This window comes from Zonotrichia albicollis, chromosome 6 (genome assembly GCF_047830755.1).
Source record: "Zonotrichia albicollis isolate bZonAlb1 chromosome 6, bZonAlb1.hap1, whole genome shotgun sequence".
Lineage (NCBI taxonomy): Eukaryota > Metazoa > Chordata > Aves > Passeriformes > Passerellidae > Zonotrichia > Zonotrichia albicollis.
The window spans coordinates 1,455,157-1,475,535 of record NC_133824.1 but is presented as its reverse complement, the minus strand read 5'-3'; the positions used below and the strand labels follow the sequence as shown (position 1 = coordinate 1,475,535).

General features: G+C 44.0%; 1 protein-coding gene across 1 annotated transcript in view; it reads right to left on the bottom strand.

The window, feature by feature from the left end:
* Nucleotides 1-20,176, bottom strand: part of JAG2 (jagged canonical Notch ligand 2) — a 67,559-nt gene extending 47,383 nt beyond the window's left edge. The window contains exons 1-2 of the mRNA XM_074542246.1: nucleotides 19,796-20,176; nucleotides 19,185-19,508 (exon numbers count right to left, since the gene is read on the bottom strand). Coding sequence (XP_074398347.1) covers nucleotides 19,185-19,508; nucleotides 19,796-20,143 — 672 coding nt within the window. The 5' untranslated portion in view covers nucleotides 20,144-20,176. The remainder of the gene's footprint in view (nucleotides 1-19,184; nucleotides 19,509-19,795) is intronic.
* Nucleotides 20,177-20,379: the final 203 nt, after the last annotated feature.

Here is a 20,379-nt window from a genome sequence, read left to right as displayed (position 1 = left end):
CCATCCACCATCCAAAATCAGAAAGATGACCATTCTCTACATCTTCATTTTTCTTTTAAGGAGTGAGCATAGTGAGTCCTAAACCTTCTCATTGGAAATCAAGGCCAAACAACCCCACTTTATTAGGAGTGGAAAGCTGGGTTAGAGTCCTGCAAACATCAGCAGCAGATAGCAGAAAGCAGTTGAGCAAGTTCAAGTTTTCTATTTGAGAGTAATTAGTGCAGTTATACTCCTCTTGGCCCAGTCACAAAAGCAAGATGATGTTTACAAACTCTGGAGCCCTACTGTTGTGTGAGAGGAACTCTTTGTGAATTAGCCCCACCTGACAATCTTTAGGAAGTCTGCAAAACCAGGGAGGGCTGAGAGGGGCTATTTTTTGCCATGGTTAACAGACAACAGGCTGATATCTCCTCCTACATGAGTCTGAACACTCATTCCACTCCTCCACCATACTAAGCAAAACCTAAGCTGGAGGAGTGTATATGTGTGTGTGCATGTGGGGGTGGCAGAGGGAAATCTAGACTATTAAGATAATTTCACTGCAAAAAGAGCCCAAATAAAAACAACAGGTGAATAAGAGTCAGTCCTGGAGTTAAAATATCAAATTTAACACCCAGGTAGAGACTCACTTCAGGTAAAGAAAATTACCCAGCAACTAGGTGGAGGTAATCCTATCAACAACCAGCTGCATGCATCTGAAAGATAAAACAACTTGAAGGAGGAACTCAAAGGGGTATTACAACACCTATTTGGCAGTGCCTAGTGTTTTACAAAACAGGAGCACTGTGCTTCTCCAGGGTGATCAAACCACCAGGATCCTGACATATCTTACCAGAGAACATATTTGTAGTAAGATCTTTAGAAGTCTGAATATACTCTGATCTTCCTGCAGTGGCAGAATGCAGCAGGAGTTTCCCAGTGTGAAGGGGGTCTTTATATACCAAGGAACATCAAACATTTTGGCTGTGGAGCTCTTAAAATCATCACAAGTTAAATATTAGCTTTGGCTATTGCCTGTAGGAAACAGAACCATTTTCACAAAAGCCCAAAATGCCATGACAGACTGGAGCTCCTCAAGGCAGAACATTAATACAGTCACCTCAGACCACATAAAAGCAAAGTGAGCGCCCTCAGGAGATCCATCTGCATATGGGAAACTAAACCATGGGAATAAAGACTGCACAGCTTTCCTGTAACTTAGCACCCTAGACAGAAACTCAAAGCACATCTCAGCCAAGTCAACCTTGTGACAAATGGCAAGTCAGAGATGGCACATTTGGTTCAGCACTGGCCCTGACCTCTGATAGCACCTGTCAGACAGCTGCTGCAGCCAGGGCAGCAGCATCCCCGAGGAAATAGGAAACAGGCACCCCAGGAGCAGTTCTCACAGCACCAGAAACAAGAAATCAGCTTCTCATTTAAAAAACCTGCAGGAGATGTGACCAGGCAGCAGTCATGGGAGGATTTCATCTGAAGAGGAGCTCATCTGCTGACTGCTCTCAGCTCCTGGAAGAGCCTCTCCCTGTTTTAAAGCAGTGCCTTTCACCATTACACACATAGCAGTAATGCTAGTCCAGGGAACAGCAGTAATGCTTGCCTCTGCTTTTTATAGCTGTCTGCTGTTCATCCCCACCCTATCCATCCCCCTTCCCCTGATTCCAGCATGTACACATCTCTGCTGTGTTCAGGGAGATTAAGTTCCAACTATGAAGTCTGAGCTGCCAACTGTGGCCACTTAAATTTCAGCAAACACCATAGGATTGACTTAGAAATCATCTGTTTTCCATATACTTTCAGAACAAAAAAAAAACTATCAGTAAACATTCAGCTACACAGGACTCCTATGATAACTTCCCTTTCCTGATATTTTCCAGCAAGAAACAAGAATATCAATGTTTGATACCAATCCATGCTATAAGTTGTCAGTTTTCTTGAAACACTTCTATTTTACTGGAAATGCCTTCTGCCTATGCCATTTCTAGGCACCTCCTCTGTGACACAAGTCTCAACAAAAGTATTGGCTCATAAATCTAATCAATACATCAAGGAGGAAAGATGATTTTTCCCCAAATGAATAAGCAAGTTTAATGCTTATGAAAAAATAATTAATTTCATCTTAGATGAATGATCAGTAACTTCATTCTAGCTACTAGAACAATAAAATTCTAGGTGGTCTTTCAAAAACTTTTTCTCATCTCTTTCCATGGTGTCTTGCACAATTCTTTGTTGAATTCTGCTTTAGTAGGAGTACAGCATTGCAAATCTCATTTTAGCTTCCAACCTTGTTGAATGTAAACTAATTTTCATAGAGCCCATCACAACCCTGGGTTAATGACACCTGTGACCTTGTTCTTCTGTGCAAATGTGTACTGATAAGCAAGGTTTCACTAAATAGATCTTTTGATAACCATAACCAGCTAGTCCTTCAATCCACCAAAGCCATGCAGCTTCTCCCAGCTAAGCGAGTTCCCTTCACAAACTCAACACAAGTTCTTTGATCACAGTTAAGTGATCTGCCTCCCACTCTTATCCATGTCTTGACTACTTAGAGATCTGTTGAAAAGAGCACCCTGGATAGGAAAAGAAGAGAAAAACAAAAATCTTCCAGGAGGGGGACTGTAGAAATCAAAGAAATGCACGAAGAAGTAACAAAGAATCAAGTTATTTCCATGAGAGAAACAAAAGAATTGGTCAAAACTTCTCAGCCTGGAAAAGACACAACAGGAGTATGTGACCAAAGCCTAAATGCTTCAATAGGCCCTGGGGATGGGTCAGGAGTAGATAATCTATTTCCATGGTCCTGGCAAGAACTAAAAGGTAAGAAAGGAAGCTACCGGAGTCATGGCCAGAAGCAATGAATTCAGAGAAGACTTTTAGGCAGAACTTGGCAAAATCTACACACAGGTGGCCCAAGGGAAAAGTGGTTTTAAGAGTTTTGTGGGTCCAAGGGCAAACTGGCACAAATACTTTGAACAGAGAAACCACAACTACTTCTGCAGGCTCTCATGTTGAAAACAAAGCTAGGGACAATGACAAGCAGTTTTCTATATTCTCGCCCTTGACATCCTAGGAACATTTTTTTTACATTCCCTGAGCTCCAGTTCCAGTACAGGGGTGGTTCAGAAGCAAGCATTTCACTTTTTCTGATGGCTGACATTAAAACAAGACAGTGTTAAAATTAATAAAACAATTACACTCTGGAACCTTGCACACTTGCCTGAGCCATTACCATCCATCCCAGGATAATCAGAATTGCGACCAAGCAGCATTTGAGGGAGAAAAGGAAGCCAGGAGAAACAAAGCACAATTCTAAATCAAATTTATAATTTTATCTTGGAACTTCTATTTGAAAACCATGATGGAAGAAGACATAATGGAAAAATCTAATCATGATTTTCCTTTCTGCAACACTGAAATGTCACATGAAATAGAATAAATGCAGAAATCACCAACCCATGCATGCTATTCAGTCAGGTACCTGTTGCAGTGAATGCAACAAATGCTATTCAGATAAAAGAGACAAGCTGAGCTAAATCTACTAACTGGGAGATCTTATTATTTAGAATAAAGGTTTAGAAGACTGTAGGCTTCTGAAACTTCCCCTGAGGAAATGGTAATCCAGACAGCCTTTTAATAGTGATTAAGTCAGGTGACACAAAGCAGAACATACTGTCATTCAAGGCAAGACAACAGAAATGCTCAAATACAGCAAGCACTTACTGCACTGGAAGAAGATTGACAAGTGTCAAGTGAAAATAAAGCTTAATGATTTCATAGCAATTTTCACACAAAAATTCATCAACGCATTTGTGACAAAAATCCTGGTTTAACTGCAAGGAAAAAACACTACTTGCTTTGGAGAAGACTGGTATATCAAGATTTACACAGAAAAATAACTGAAATAATTTACAGTTCCACTCCAAACTTTAGCTATTCTATTTACACTAGCCAAAACCAATCCCTACTGGCTTCCACATGGCACAGATGAAGGGTAGTGCTATTCCTAATTAACCTTCCTCCACTGAGAAAGTGATTCTGCACTGTCTACGTGTGTCACTGAGCCAAGTGTCACACCAGCCACACATGTTATTCCATACCAGCTGAAGAGTAAGCAAGAAATACTTCCCCCATTAAAAGCTGGGCCTCTCAGCCACTCAGGAATCAGCCTAAGGAACAAAAAAGCATCTTTATTCTAAAGGGAGAATTAGGGGAAGAATAGAATAGGAAAGGCAAAGATTAGTTTAGCATGACTGGCACAGAAGCTATGAAGGCAAGAGCATCTTAGACAGTCCGGAAATTAGAGCTAAAAATTGTTAGGAGTTAAAAGATGGAAGGGAATAAAAAGTAAAAAACACTCACAGACTTGCTGCAGGACTTCCCTTACTTCATTGAACCACCCCAAATACAACACTAGTCTCCATAAAACACAACTTAAAATCACACATGGAATCCTTGTCATTGCACAAGACCCCAGACAAACCAATCTCTTCAGAGCAAACCAGGTTAATTAGCTAGATTTCCAAAAGATGCTTCTAGATACTCTGCATGGACCCCTGTAGCACTCCTGAGAAATGGAAACAGTAGATACATCCTTTTAGCCATTTGGGTGGGCCTCAATATCTGCGTGCCTCGCAGTTGCTACAGGCTCAGCCCAGGCCTCAGACAACACAAATTTGGAATTTGAGCAGAGATCAGAATCCTTAGTGACCTCAGGAACTGCATTTTAGACCAAAATAAACAGGAGTAGAGAAGCAGGAATTAAGACATCACAGGTCTTCTGGAGTCAAACCTATATACAGGTAAACCAACTGCTGGTAATATTTTTCATTTGAACTGGTTATGGTTTTCACACTCTCCAGTAAGGAAAAAAAAACGCCTCTAAAGTTTTTGTCAGTAAGCACATAAGACCTTCTCCTGCAGGTCTCCAACAAGTCCTGAGAAAAGACTTGCAGAAACTCAATAACCTTTGAAAGCTTTGTGAAACTGCTTTTCTCCCACATCAAGGAAGCCCAACTCACCAATTCTATTCCAACCTTCTCAGATCTGCTGGGCAGAAGCCTAGCATCCCATAAAAAGCTTTAGGCATGTGGAAAACAGCTTCAAAAAAGGAGAGCTTGTCCCAGCAGCCTGAGCACAGCAATGCCCTGTTTATTTATGGCCACTGTGAAAGAAAAATCAACACCATAGAGAAGAATTACATGTACTCAAGGTAAAATCCACCTGAAAACAGTCTTAAACCACCCTGCTCATCACTTTGTTTTGTTTCAAGTAGTTGATAAGAGCTAATGATGAGCACAGAATACAAGACAGCTATAGAAGAATCACTAGTCATTCTTCCTAAAGGCACAGTTCCCCTCTGCTAATTTACCTAAGATATCTATATATACTAAACCTTTGTGTAGTCTGATTAAAAGTTAACAAATATTTGGGTATCCTTTGATATGGGTGTTACTGTGCCTGATGCAGTGTGGTTTCTCAAAAGTATATTGGAATAGAAAATAGCATTAGCCAGATATTCTTCTACACCTTAAAAGAAATTAAGTAGAGAAGCTAATTACCAACACTATTTTAAGTATAACAGCTACCAATCAGAGCAATAGGATTTGGTATGGAACACTATAATCATATAAAAGAAGAGACAACATCCTAGTAGCCTACTTGATAACTATCAAACAATATCACAGTTTGTATTCTGCCTCTCTCAAACAGGAGAGCCAAGTTAACAGCCCCCAGTTGCATTTCTCTTTTTGAGAGTTCTAAAGCAAAAGCAGCAGAAAGGAAAATGAAATTAACCCCACATGCATCAATCCTGAAAACACATTTGAACCTTAAATAACACCCTTCCATCCTATTCACTGGGAACACAAGTTGATTTTTGAGATTAGAAATGAAATCAGAAAATATATACAAGAACAGAGTAGCAATTCCAGTAGATGTTTGCTAGTATCCAGTTTTAGTGGACAAAAAAAAAAAAAATCAGAATCCACGGGTTTAGATAGAGGATCACAGGATTAAGTATCAACACACATTTTGCCCAATCATTATGTTACAGAAAATAATCCAGCTACATCTTAAGATACTTTCATGACCTCACAGCTCATGAGCTCCAGTCCTTTCCACCACAGCTGGAGCTGGCACTGGGAGTTTCCAGAAATCCACCCAGTTAATCCAATAGCAAAGAACAGAAGAAAGTATTGATGAAATTAGGGAACAAAGCAAAAAGACTTTTAGATGAAGAGACATGTACAAGAACAGTACCAGGCAGACACTTGGGGACCATCTGAACATCACTCTATTAGATTTAAGAGGAAGCTTTCAGCCTTGCTACCACCTTTGAACTGTTTCAGACAAACTTGATATTAACCAAGTATCCACGTCCTACTCTTTTCCTAAAGTTTTGGAAGAAGTCCAAGATAAATTAAGCCCATTATACACACACTTTCTTGTTGCATTAATGAAAGCATTGCTAGATTGTCTCTTTTGAAGTGGATGTAACAACCATGAAGACCCATTAACGGTTAGTGCAAGACTTGTTTTATGCTAATATTTAGAATTCAAACATGAACTAGTAATTAATACTGCTCTTCCCCTCCCCTCTGCACTCCATGTGGCATGGATATTAGTGTCCTCTGGGCACTTGAAGCCATGCATCATTATAATTTCAACTTGAAGTCAAGAGGGAATTAAACTAACTATGTAATAACATACTTTAATTATTGTTCTAAACACAGAACACCTGCATGCACTCTCTTTTGTATTGGAAATATGCATACTAAGAAAGTAAGCAAATATATAAAAAACCCAGATATGCCTCCAAGTTCTATGTATGCAAAGACCCCAGGAAGACAGTAGTGTTTTAACCTTAACCCTTTTAAATAATGTTAGCTGCTAATAGCACTGCAATCTTTGCCTTCATTTTTGAAAAAAAAAAACAAAAACCCCACAAAACCAATTCCAGCTAATGAGCTCTAGATGTCTTGCCTTTGGAAGAGGAGAGGCCCACGCTCAACCACTGTTCCCAAGGGAGCAGAGATTGTGGCACTGTTTTGTAAGTCCTCCTCAATTCCCTCATCAGTCCTACCCAGCTGAGTCACCTCCAGAGCTCCTTGGGCAGCAGCAGCCACAGCTGAAAGGGGACACCAAACAAAGACTCCACTGGCCACAGTGGTGGCACCAGCTGGTGGCTCAAACCCTCATGCAACTCTAAACAAAATCCATTCTTTTCCTCCCATGACTTTGGTTCTCAGCACAGGTATCACCACAGGCCCTCTCAACAATAAAACCACAAATTCTGTGTTTGTTTGTCTCTGTTTTATTGCTACATTGAGTCATACAACAGCTTCAGTTAATTTGAACTTCACATTTCCAGCAAGAGACTCATCAAACAGCATAGAACTGCTCACACCTAGGAACAGAAGTGTCATTAATGCAAAAAAGGGACAACACACCTAAGCTGTCCTTCATTTCAGCCCCCAGCAAAACACCAGCTCAGTTTTCAACTCCTGCACATGCTAAAGAGGCTGGTAGGGAAGCAATCAGAAATAAAACACCTTATTTTAGTTGTCTGTACATTTACAGGAATAAGTTGAGCAGAAAAATAAGAGTCACCACTCTAAGAGTGGGTGCAAGTTCTTTCATGTAGATCAACACACACAAGGAACTTGAATAAAGGATTAAACAGGGATTATGCACACAGTTAAATACACAAGGTAGAGCCAGAGATTAGCTGTGAAAAAACTAAGTTCATAAACACATTCCTAAGACAAATGCTTCTATCATATCCCAGCAGCAGGACAGAATCTTCTGAGCAATGCTTTATGGCTATAGTAAATCTTTATCACATTTGCAGCACCAACCACTACACTGGATTTACTTACTATTAAAAATTAATTGCTTACAGCAGCAAAGAAACACAGCATAAAATAGCCTATGTAGCTCATAATTCCAAGCTATTTGAATATACAACAACCAAGACATGATCAATCCCAACAAAGCAGCATCAGAACTTCAATCATCTCTTTCAGATTCCTGTAAACTGGAGGGGATCTGATATGGCTTTACGTTACTACAAATCAGACAAAAACCACAAATGGGCATACCTTGGGAAGGAAAATTTTGTAACAATGGTAGAAAAGTACATGAAAGCAAACACATGCCCTGGACTTTGAAAGCCTTTGAAAGTAAGCACATGCCCTGCAAACTTACTCTAAGCATGTAAATCCAGAACACTTGTCTATTTTTTCCCCTTCTCCCCCTATCATGGATCTAAAAGCTATGAAAGGCAGATTATGTCAGCAAGTCTTCAAATTTATTTCATTGCTGACCCCCAGTTGCTCCTCTGGTGGGTAACAATGTTATAGCTTTCCTCATAAGCATGAGTATCAACAGAGAACACAACAAAGCCATGGAAAGTAGGCCAACATTAAAAAAAAGCCAGAGTAATTTTGTAAGTCCAAAGCTGGAGCCATAAATCAAAAATATGTCCCAATGACTACTTTACAATTTTAGCACTTCATTTGCCACTGACTCCCTGCTGTTCCAACTTTCTCCACATTCCTTGGCAAGCTGAAGAGTCACAGAGTACCAAATCTTTACAATCCATCCTAATGGCTTAGGGACAAACAAATTATCACTGGTAGCAAGCTGCCACAAGCCAAGACTATCTTTCCTGTCAGCCAAAGCTTATTTTGTTTACCTTACATCTGCAGTGATCCAGAAGATATGAGCAGCTTGAGAAGCTCTGGTGATACACAACATTTGTACTTCTGCCTGAGCCTGTGACAATTGACATTCTGACAGCCCTCAGACCAAGTCCAGGACACACAGTGTTAGATAAAGGGAATCTGAATTCTGCAAATTAACCTCTGAAAAATTGCCACCAGCTGGGTATGGGCAACCACTTGACCTTCACTCTTCTAGAACAAGAGATTTGTGGTTTATAGGTGGGTAGTTTCTCCACAACCCTGAAGTTATCACAGCTGAACAGCAAATATCAGAAGGCACTGCAGGAGCACTAAATATCTGACAGCCAACACCTTACACTTCTGTGCAAGTCCAAACACTTCATTTTCCCCACTTCCTTCCCTTCCTCACTTTCTGATAGGAAAAAGCACCAATATGTCTGGATGAATCATGGAAAAATACTGTTCTACAAAGGTGCCCAACAGCCAAACACAACACTAAAATATTCTGGGCCTATATATAAACATATGATTTAAACAAGAGTTTATAACCAACACAGGGATGCTCTCAGGTCATTGTGGTGTGCAAAACCAGTCACACTGAGGGGCAGCACATGGATATACCTGCCCTCAACAGTCTAAGTAAGCATGGTCTGACTTGTAGACTTTGCTGATTACATGTGCCCAGTTACAGTAAAAATTCCATGCTGTGATACAAGGAAAATCATGTCATTGCACCATAAGAGAGTCACAACTATCAAAATCACCACTATTAAAAAAAAAAAAAAAAGAAAGGAACAGCAGCTAAAACTATTAAGCAGTAGCACAGGTTACCAGACAAGTGCTGTTAAAATTGTCCTCAGTCAGTAGGAAGAACACTAAATAGTATCAAAAATTGCACACTCTAAAAAGCTTCTACTTCAGTAAATTAACTGAAGATCAATAATTAAGCTATTTAAATATTTCTCAAGTTACTGCTTAAAGCATATGTCAATCAAGTCTTCCAAGTATGAACAAGTTCCCTAATTAGATCTTAAGTTCTCCAGCTGGAATCCAGGACCTATTACATTAAAAGTGTAGATTCTGTCTCTGCAAAGTAGACTGTTGAACTTTGCAATGCTATAAACAGCATCATACATATTCAGGAAAAGGGAAAAAAAGCAAGAAAAAAAGTAAGAACCCTGTTTGATGCTTTAGTTAAGTGTTAGCTCATACAATAATTCTCTCCAATTTGCATGAAGGGGTAAGGATATTTTTCCACCCACCATAGGATACTGCATCAGTATTAAGATTAACTAAGAGTCTGAAAATGTAAAATTTATCCAGTTTGAACGTTATATGCCTAAAGTTATTTAAGATGGTATGCTCACAGTACTAGAAAGTACTGGAGAGACTAGAGACACAGTGGACTATGTGGAACTAGAAGAAGCTCTGTAACAATAATTTACATGTTATTATAATCAAATTGTAACATACTAAACAAAGCCCACCAGAACACATCCTGCTGGGAGCAAGATATATATAATCAGGACTTTCAAACCCAAAGCAGGATGTAAACAGATTGCAGTTTGTGTACTAATACTCCAGCCTTATCTCAGATTTAAAAATTTAAACCCAACTGAAAAAAAAAAAAAAAAACAACTTCAGAGAATGAGCACCTGTGCATCTGTCCTAGGGGCATATAATTGGTTACTCAAGGACTATTAGGCTGTTTCTTAGCAACCTCTGCAAGCTCTAATCAAGTAAGACTAAGATTGTCATTTAGCCTTGAAATGCCTTGTCCCTTCCATCTAATGTAGCTTCCTACTGAGGAGCAAACAGTCATTGCAACCAGAGATAAAATCCAGGCTTACTGCATGATTCAGAGCTCTTGTTATCAGAAGATCCTCATGTTAAATATGCTTTTTACACTTTGCTTAGCATCTGAAACAGTAATAATAAATATTTCATTTTTCTCCTTTATATAGAAATTAAGAGCTAGCTACAACTATGAAGAAAACCCGTGGGAATGGTTTAACAAATGAGCATAACGTATAGCTCAACTCTTAAACAACATTTTATAACTGTAAATCATTCCCCAAATATAATAACAGGAAAAATGGTTAATACCAAAAGCAGTGGTAGTGACATTTCAGGTAAACAGCAAGCATTTCTCAGAGCTCAATAGCATTTAAGTCTTTGGTGATGCTGAAATGTGTCTACTATGTTGCACACACTGGACTTCTAAAAACAACTATCTTCAAGCAGAGTCTGGCCATCAGACCAGAAAAAAATAAAAAAAAGCGAAAGCATTGGAGTAATCAAAAAATAAACTCATCTGTTCAGTCCTAGTCTAGCACTGCTGCTTGTCTGCAGTATCAATGGGCACATGACAGACTGCTGAAGACAGCACTCAATCATTTATACAGAGTATTTTTTTCCTGTACAGTAAGCAAAGGCACCAAAGAGTGGCTACATCAGGGATGGCCACCCCTCCCTGACTGATGATCTACACCAGAGCCATCACACCCTTCTCCCCAGCTCTGTCCCTCCCAACAGGTCTGCCCAGGTGCACACAGGGGAAGGAGCAGCTCCCAGGGGGACTGCCCACCCCACGGGAGGCAGGAGGTGAGTGGTGTCTAACACGAACAGGCAGAGATGCTCTCACCTACCCATACTGGTTCATTCCCCAGCCCTGAGAGCAGGGTGAGGTGGTCAGGCTGCACCTCCTGCTCCTGTGAGCAGCTCCAAAGCACTGAATGGACACAGCACATGCCTCCAGCAGTCACCTCTGACCAGAGATTGACCCGTTTTAGACACCCACTGACCAAAGCCAGAGCAGATTTCTAACAAAAAGCCCATCAGAGGTTTAGCACAGTGCAGGAGAGGGAGGGAATGGTGGAATTACTGCCAAGGAACAGCAGCAACTCTCCTTCAGGTAAGCAAATGGATAAACATCAAGGAGAGAGAAGCACTGCCAGTATACCCTCACTCCTCACTTCTTGAAGCAGCCTCTCTCCTTCCCAACTGATGTTCTCAAGCTCCTTCCAGATTAGAGAATTACTGAGTTAGAACTGCAGAGGAACAAGGGAAAGGAAATGGGTGTGCTGGCAGAAAAGGCAGGGTCACTTTCTGATGATGTCTCCTCTTCAGGTTGAGCAGCTCTGAAACAGAGCAGGCAACAAGCAGGACCCACAGAGAGTTGACAAAACACTGGGCCTGTTTTCAGAAGAGCAGGGAGGGAAGCTTTCTGGCACACAGTAACCTAAAGCTCCTGCAGATGACTAAGTATACAGTGTGATCATAGCTGCTTTATGCACTTAGGGTAGTTTTTAAAGTACACCCATAGCATGTATTTCAGAGCCAACACAAAGTAACACCTAGAGGAAAAACAAGCAAAGGAGTCAGACTGCACAAAAAAAGATTAATGCCACTCATCTCACCTACATGAAGTGACTCAAAGGCATTACTCAACAGAGCTGGCCACAGGGGGCAAAAGTAATTTTCAAAGTTAAAAAACAAAATCATGAATTACCTTACACATCTGTCTTAAATCTCCTTTCATACAAGAAAAGCTTTGTGACAAAAATACATGTTAACAAATATACTAAAAAATTCATGAGACCATTTCTGGCATTTTCTAAATCCAGCAAAAGTAGTTGTTCTACATTATTAATTGTTTGACAAAAGCTTAATTTTTTGCAGCTCTTGTACTGAAAAACAGTGAACCTGCAATAGTTCCCAAAGCAAGCTGCATTTGCAAAAGAAATACAAGCAATAGCCTCAAACACAGAGGGCAGCTTCTGTCACACAGAGCCTCTCAACATCTACACTCGCATTTGAGCTTCACAGGATCACTCAAGCCACCTAAAATACAGTGGGAACACAGTCTAATTAGGCCAAATAGCATAAGTCTGATATAACACAAACCAATTACAATTTCACCCCAACTACACCCAAGATAAACCTGACTGTTTAAAGATTAAAGCCACAAGTTGGTTATGTCTCCAGCAGATTTTTTTAATTGAGAAAACAGCATTTGTAACATCTTTAAACAGCCCAGACACAAAGCCAGTACTGCACTGCAGTGAATCAAACATGCTCTGCTTCTACCTCACATCCTCTCGTGTAAGAGTAATCCTGACTGCTTTAATACCTATTCCATTTTCAGTCAAAGATTTAATGCCCACACCAGCTGTGTGGCTGGGAGTGTAGCATTTCACAGATAGGCTGCCTGGAGCACCTTCTGGAATAAAGATTAGAAAGCTGACGAGAGGTGCACAAGCACTGTCAGTGCTGGGAGGTGAGGGACTCCGTCTGCAAGTTTTGACTTCAGCCTCAGTGTTTCCAATAAATAAGCACATGTTTATTTAAGGAAACTTTGAAGGAGTATAAATAGAAGTGTTCTTTACTATCTGACCATCTCTGTGACATTCAAAAAACCCCCAGAACTTCAAGGTATAAAGTTTAAATAGTTAGCAGAATATTGTCCTTTGAGGCATATTTATTTCAAAGACATAAGAAATTCTAGATTTAGTGACATGAATGCATGAAAGATTAAGAGTGCAAAGAGCACTTCTGCTTAAAATTAGAAGACAGATTTCCTATAGTTACATGAAACTTAAGTCTTTAGACTTTCTATTCTGGGCAAGCTGCAAATAGTTGCTGGCACACACAGCATGCCAATAATAAATCCCTTTTTCAAAGAGTGGTTCTGAAGTGGTCACCATTAAGGCCTTGGTTCTTTTTTAGAGGTGACACCTGCAGCTGCTATTGAAATCAACCGGAGTTGTCACTTCCCAGCATTACTGAAGTCACTCTCTAAAACATCACCCCATTATCTCCTTTTAAGAAAGAGCAAAACAAAACCTCAAAACTACCTTTTGCATTTATGTCGCTTGAGACCAAAGGGATATTATTTTTATAATAAACCATTTCCTCAACCTTTTGTTTCTGATCAAAAAGGCTTCAAGGTAAATGCAGTACTGAGCAGGTGAATGCATATAAATTCCATGATCTACCTCCCCAAAAATGAGGAAACATGGATCTATGTTTTCTGATCCAGTGTATTTGTTCGTGATTTGCAACAAGCAGGGGAAGGCTTGCTGTTTTGGCAAAATATGAAATATTTTGGCATGGCAGTTCCACAGGAGTCTGCTGACAAGCCCACCAGACAGAGGTAGTAAGCATGCACCAAGTTTGGGGAGGGAAAGTCAAAGCAAATCCTTCCACCTGGGGAAAAAAGGCTACTGGTAAATAAGAAATTAAACATTTATGTAGATCATCAATATACAGCTATCAACTAGATTATTTTTTCCATCCTGATTTCCTGAGCTAACCAGGTGTGATGCATGTACATCACAGCCCATCACAACCAGGTGAATTTTACATTTTGGCATAAGGTCTTGCTCTCACTTCTTATTCCCTGCCCTCAGGTCTTGCTTGGAACTGTGCTTTTGCAAGCAGTTTCCTTAAGAAGGAGTTTCAATGGAGCAAAGAACAACTAATTACAGGTAAAGCTTGCTGTGTGTCTCCCTGATTGTAATCTTTTTCATAAGAAAAAACATACCTCCTGTTCCTCTGGTACAGCCATGCACAAGTTTTTCCAGTGCTAAATGGCCTAACTTTAACCTGCCTAATTTAAGCATATCTGTCCTGCTGGGTTGTCATCCAAGATGACAGGATGCATGTTTACTCTATCAGGGAGCAGAGAGTAATCTAATCCAGGATATTTTCATTACAAAGCCTCAAGATCCTGATCAGAGAGCACTGATGGCTGTGTTGAGACAGGAGGTAGACCAACTGTAGGTCTACCAGCCAAACAAAAATAGACAATAGCATTTCCTACAGCCAGGCTATCTGGTTCCCTAGAGGCACCAAGGATCCCAGATAATGAGCTTGAAGGCTAGATGTCTTCCAGGGCCCTAACCACCTTCATCTCTCAAATTAAAAGCACTGGGAGAGCTTGGTGCAGAGTCCTACAGTTAACCAGACAACATGAGAAAGTGCCAGGCAGAATGCTGTACCCATTAAGCAATAAAAGCTCCAAGGTCAAGTATTCCTGCTCAGGTTTTGGCAGGGGAAGGGGCAGGTTGCTTTCTAAGAAATTTAACATTTACTGCTGCAGCCAAGCTATCCTCTCAACAGCTTTACATATTTGATGGTTCACACTCCTGTGTATGTTTTAGATCAAGACTCAACCCCTCCAGTATTTGGATGAGAACCACACATGGACTGCACACAGATGAAACTCACACACAGCCTGGACTTTAAAATTATTGACATATTTTACTTACCTGAGAGTTGACATTACTTCAGAAGGCTACAGAGTGGTGCTACAGTCACACTCTAAATAGGAAAAAACACTAAGTGCCAAAAAAAATAAAAAATCAATTAGTTTCCAAATCCTAGCAGGGAAGGCACCCTTTATCCAAGCAATTTGCAAGGGCTGCCTGAACCTCTACCACCTCTCCTCCACACTGGTTACAGAGTCCTAGCTAAGCACCAAGGAAAAGGAGAGGTGAAAATGCTTGTTTCTGCTTATCTCCAGGACCCTGAACGCTGAAGTTCATCTGGGAAGTTCAGAGTATGCAGTGCCCATGGGTGTGCTGTCAGTCACAGCAGGATCTCAAAAACAGAGGGGCTGAGAGGAGCCAATGGTGCATACTGCAATACATGATTTCAGCATCCTCAACTAGTCAGAACAATTCCTCTATATGACTAATTAACTGAAGTCATGGATGCCATACCAGCATTTACGGTACAGGAAAAACTCTGAATTCCCTGAGGGAAAGAACAGGGTGGAGGGAAAAACCACACACAACTCCATTTCATGCCATCTTGCAAAGGAGTACAAGAAATGGTTCCACATAGCCCATCCCACAGAACAACCAACTTTAAAACACCATCTTCAGAAGCAACCTTCAATTAACCCCAGTTCTAAAATTCTGCCAATGGCTACTGATAAATATTAATGTGCCAGGTATTTGTGAAGCTGCAGTGTCTGAACAAACAACTTCATGCCAGGGGAAAAAAAAGCTCAAGACTTAACAAGCCTAAGCTGTAACTGATCAGAATCAACTTCAAAGCTACTTGAATTCTTCTGTCTTCTTTGTTTTAAAGTTGCACATAAATTTTAATTGCATCATTTGTTTGTTAACAATCTCAAACAAGCATTAAGCTTCGAGTTTTACAGCAGGAGGCAAAGAAAAAAATGTGAGGTAGGTGGGTGAAGAAGACAGCTGTATTGTTCTAGCTGTTCCTCAGCCTCTCCCACTGCCAGATTTCTGTGGATGATGTATCCCAAGGTAGCAATTTTAAGAACTTTCTGGCAGTATCCCAAGCTCCCTCTTGCAAATCAGAGATCAGACTAATGATATTAAAAAAAAAGAAGGACAGGAAATAGGAATAAGCTGGATAACTGACACTGTTTCAAACACTGGAAGTCACTGAACTCTGGTACTGCAGCTTTACAGAAGAGACAGTTGTCCAAACTGAAAGATTTACTTCATAAAATTAAAAAGGAAAAAAACAGTAAAACAAATTATATTTCAAGAAATTACTTGCTTTACAGCTACTGCTAGCTTGGGACACTGTGGTATCACACAGACTTCAAGAAACTCCCTCCCACCCTGAGCAATTTATACATTACTGCATTAGTGTCTAAGTGAGGGAGTTACGACTCAGGTGAGGTTCACCAAAAACTCTGCATATACTCATGTTGGTTTTCCTTACCATGAAGCTTAAAAATTCCAGCTAGAGCTACTGAAATAAATCCTCATCTCAATGCCAACACCAAAGCAAATTTGTTTCATAAGTGAAGGACACAATTTCCAATGCTCTTTACTCTTGCTCCTTCCCATGATATTAAAGAAACAGCATTACAGTTGTACAGCAAAAATAAAAGTCATAGGAAAAGACTATGCCCATATTATTGTTTCTCAGTTGCAAACTTGAATAAAGAAAGAATATTATTTAAGAGTAATTTAGAAATTACCCCAGGGAGTTGAAACCTAACCCAGGAACTCAATCTACTTCAAAACCCCCTCATGATAAACCAGCACTACAATTAAGCCTCTCCTAGCAAAGCCCACACAGCTTATGCACAGCTCTGACAAAGATGCTGTGCTCTCCATCAACAGACTGAACTCAGAGTTCAAGATCTAACTACAACATACAGGAGGGACCTCTTTCCATAGGTGTATCCACAGGCTGTTGTAAGTAAAACTACTCCACATCTTATTTTTAGAACCCAGGGTGGGCTGGGAGAGTATTCAGTAAACCGTCCAAAAATCAGCTAACCACCCACTAGACTGCAGTGGCACTGTTTAAATAAATTACAGCCCACTCTGCAACAGCTGCAGGGGAAAAATGGTGGAAAAAAGAAATACCTTGAGTATTTCAATTCCCTCAAAATGCTGGAGCCAACGGTACAAGAAACAGGAGCAGACAGGGCAGTGTGGGCTGGGGACACTGAGTTAATTCACCTGCAAGAGGCAGGTCAAACAAGCCTTACTTGGGACTGGGCGAGCACAGAACAATATCCGGCAGCTGCAAGGTAAGAATGTGCTTATTCCAACAGAGAAAAATTCAAAGAAGGCTGGGCTTAGGGACCTGCAGTGCAAGGATTATCAAACTCTCCTTGTGTTTCAAGTAGCAATACTAGAAACTGGCAAAATAAAAGCACGAGTTAAATTACCTTTACTTCCTCATGCAGATAACATACAAAGTTTGAGGTGCTAACGTTACTGAAATCTCCTGCTGAAGAGTTTACGATTTCATCAAGTCTGTATTAAACGGCCAATAAAGAGAAGAAAGAATCTTAATTTTCTCTTTGATCTTATAACTTAAGAACACAGTTCTAAATACCCTGGGTTTGTGGTATCAACTATACCCATTAACAGGAACATTTCCAAGTTCAAGAGGGCACAGGACCAATAAAGGCCATCAAAACACCCCAACCTGGCAACCAGAACTTAAGTGCCTCTGCACAGAAAAATGTATCATCTATACTTTATTTTTAAACGCTTAACTGCAGCAAACTCAGTCCTAAATTTGCAAGGCACGAGCATCTGAGGTTGGAGGGTCCCTGGTAGCACAGAAAGTAACAGGATTAATGCAGACTAGCTTCCTTTAGCTTGAAATTCAAAAGAAGCGTTTTTGTCCCTAACCATTCCTCGCAGGCATTCTCCAAGTAACCGAGATCTTGCCAGCTACAGTCTGAGAGGTCAGCAAGGGCCATTTCATCTCTTAGTCACCAGGTGCCAAACGCAGCCCGCAGGTACCGAGGCTTCCGATACGCATCTGCGCACCGCGCCGGGGCACTGCACCATCCCCATTCCTCAGCACCTCGCAACTTGCCAGCTTCCACCCCGTGGCCCACTTGGACGGGCTGAGGGCAACAGCTGTGAAACTCCCTGCAGGATCCTACCTGCCTGCAACGGGCAGGGAGCCCAGCCTTCCCTCCCTGCCTGCCTGCGGCCGCTCCCAGCGCCGGGCGCTGTCCGCACCCAGCTCCCCAAAAGCAGGAGGATGCATGCAGGCTGCAAGGACAAGGAGCAGCACTGCCTGCAGTCCCCCATTCCCTAAAGGCGCGTTCAGAGCCAGGCTGGAAGGGGCTTTGAGCAACGCGGGCTAGCGGAAGCTGTCCCTACGCACGGCAGCGGGTCTGGAACGGGATGGTCCCTGAGGTCCCTTCCGACCCACACCGGTCAGTCCCTAAGGTCCCTTCCAGCACACACTGTTCGGTCCCTAAGGTCGCTTCTGACCCGCACCCTTCTGTCCCTCAGGTCCCTTCCAATCCGCACCGCTCTGCGTGCGGCGCACAAGGCGGCGCGGCCAGAGGGGACAGCGCGCTGCTGCGGGAGCGACACGCTGAAAGCCCCGAGCGGCCGAGCGGAAGGCAGGGCGGCGCGGGGGCGGCCAAGGGGTCCCGCACAGGCGGGCGGGCACACCGAGCCCCTCAGGCACAGCGGCGGTGTCGGGGTTCGAGGCAGGCTCGGCCCGGGCGGTGCCGGGGCCGCGGGGCCGGCCCAGGTGCGGGGGCCCCGCCCCGCGCAGGTGCTGGGACCCCCCGGCGCGCGCCCCGCCCCGGCACGCGCCCCGGCCCGCGCGCTGCGCCCGCCGCCAGCGCCCCCTGCCGGCGCAGCCCCGCAGCGAGCCCAGCGCGCCGCGGCCGCGCCGTCGGGCTCCGCTGCGGGCGGGGACGGGGGGGCTCTCCCCGGTATTGTGATTTGCCTGCCTTCAGCCTCTGGGGCCCGGCCACCACCGCACGCGGCTCTTCCCGCAGCCAGCCCGGAGCTCCCGCAGCACCCACCGTGGCTCCTACCGCGCAGCAGCCCCCACTCCCCGCGCCGCCGGTCGTGCCCCGCAGCCCCGGGAAGCGGCGGCCGCGCCCAAGGCAGCGCCCCGGCAGCTGGCCCCGCTCAATAACGGGGGAGCGGGAGCGGCGCCGACGGGAGCGGACGCGGGGGAACGGCACACAAAAAAAAAAGACTGATAACGAGAACGCGATAAAAGACCTACCGGCCACGCGAACTGGAAGGGAATAACAATCCTGCCCGTCTCGGGAGTTCTGCCTTGGTGCGAGTATTTGTTGCTGTTCAAATAGAAAATATTTCCACCGAGAACGGGGGTAGATCCGAATCCGTAGTTGCAGGGTCCGACCGGGGTGATCTTGGCCTGATATTCCTTGAGGCAGACTTTCACGTAAGTGTCGCACTCGTCCCGAGAGCAGTCCAGGTTCTCGGGGCTTTTCATGCCATCGCAGCATTCCCCATTGAACAACTCGCCGTTTACATTCCGCACCGAGTTAAGCTGCAGCTCGAAATAGCCCGTGGACCGGGACACCTAAAAATAAAAACCAAAGGGGAGACAGCCTCGTTACTAACGCGGCCGGGGGCAGCACCAGCAGCGCGGTGCTGCGGGTCCCCGGCTCCCCACGACAACTTTCGCCGGCTGCGGGTTGAACCCCGCCGGGGCAATGTACATACGTGTACATATATATACATACATACACGCACACAGCGCTATAGACAGAAACACAAATAAAAATCGAGCAAGGTGCAAAGGGAGCAGGCAGAAGGCAGCCGCGGCGCCCCGCGGCCGGAGCGCAGCCCCCCGCGCCCCGTCCCTACCTGCACGCAGGAGGCGAGGAGCAGCGCCAGGCCGAGCGCGGCGGCGCGGGGGACCCGGCTCGGCCAGCCGGCGCCCCGCATGCCTCCTGCTCCCGCTGCTGCTCCGCGCCGCCGCCGCCTCAGAGGAGCCCGCCGAGCCCACCGGCCACGGACCGGCGGCCGCTCGCGGCATGGGCGGCGGGGGAGCCGCCCGCAGCGCGCCGGGGGGCGCAGGGCATGGGCTGCCGGCGGGGCCGCCCGGAGCGCTCCGCCGCCGCTCCCCTCCCGCGGGCTCCGCTCGCCCTCTGTGCGCCTCGGCTCCGCGGACACCCAACAAGTAGGTGCCGGAGTGACAGCTTCATTACCCATTCGCCGCCGCGGCCGCCGCCTTCATATTAATGAGGGGGACGGCCCGGCCCCGCGGCCGGCGGGTGGGGCCAGCGCCGCTCCCGCCGCGGCTCTTAAAGGGCGGCGGGCGACTCTCGCTCCGCCCTGCGCTGACCGCAGCGGGGCCCGCCAGGTGCTGGAGGGGGATAAGAGATGCGGGACACCCGCGGGGTGGACACCCAGCCCACCGTGTTGGAGGAATAGCCACGGGATGCATA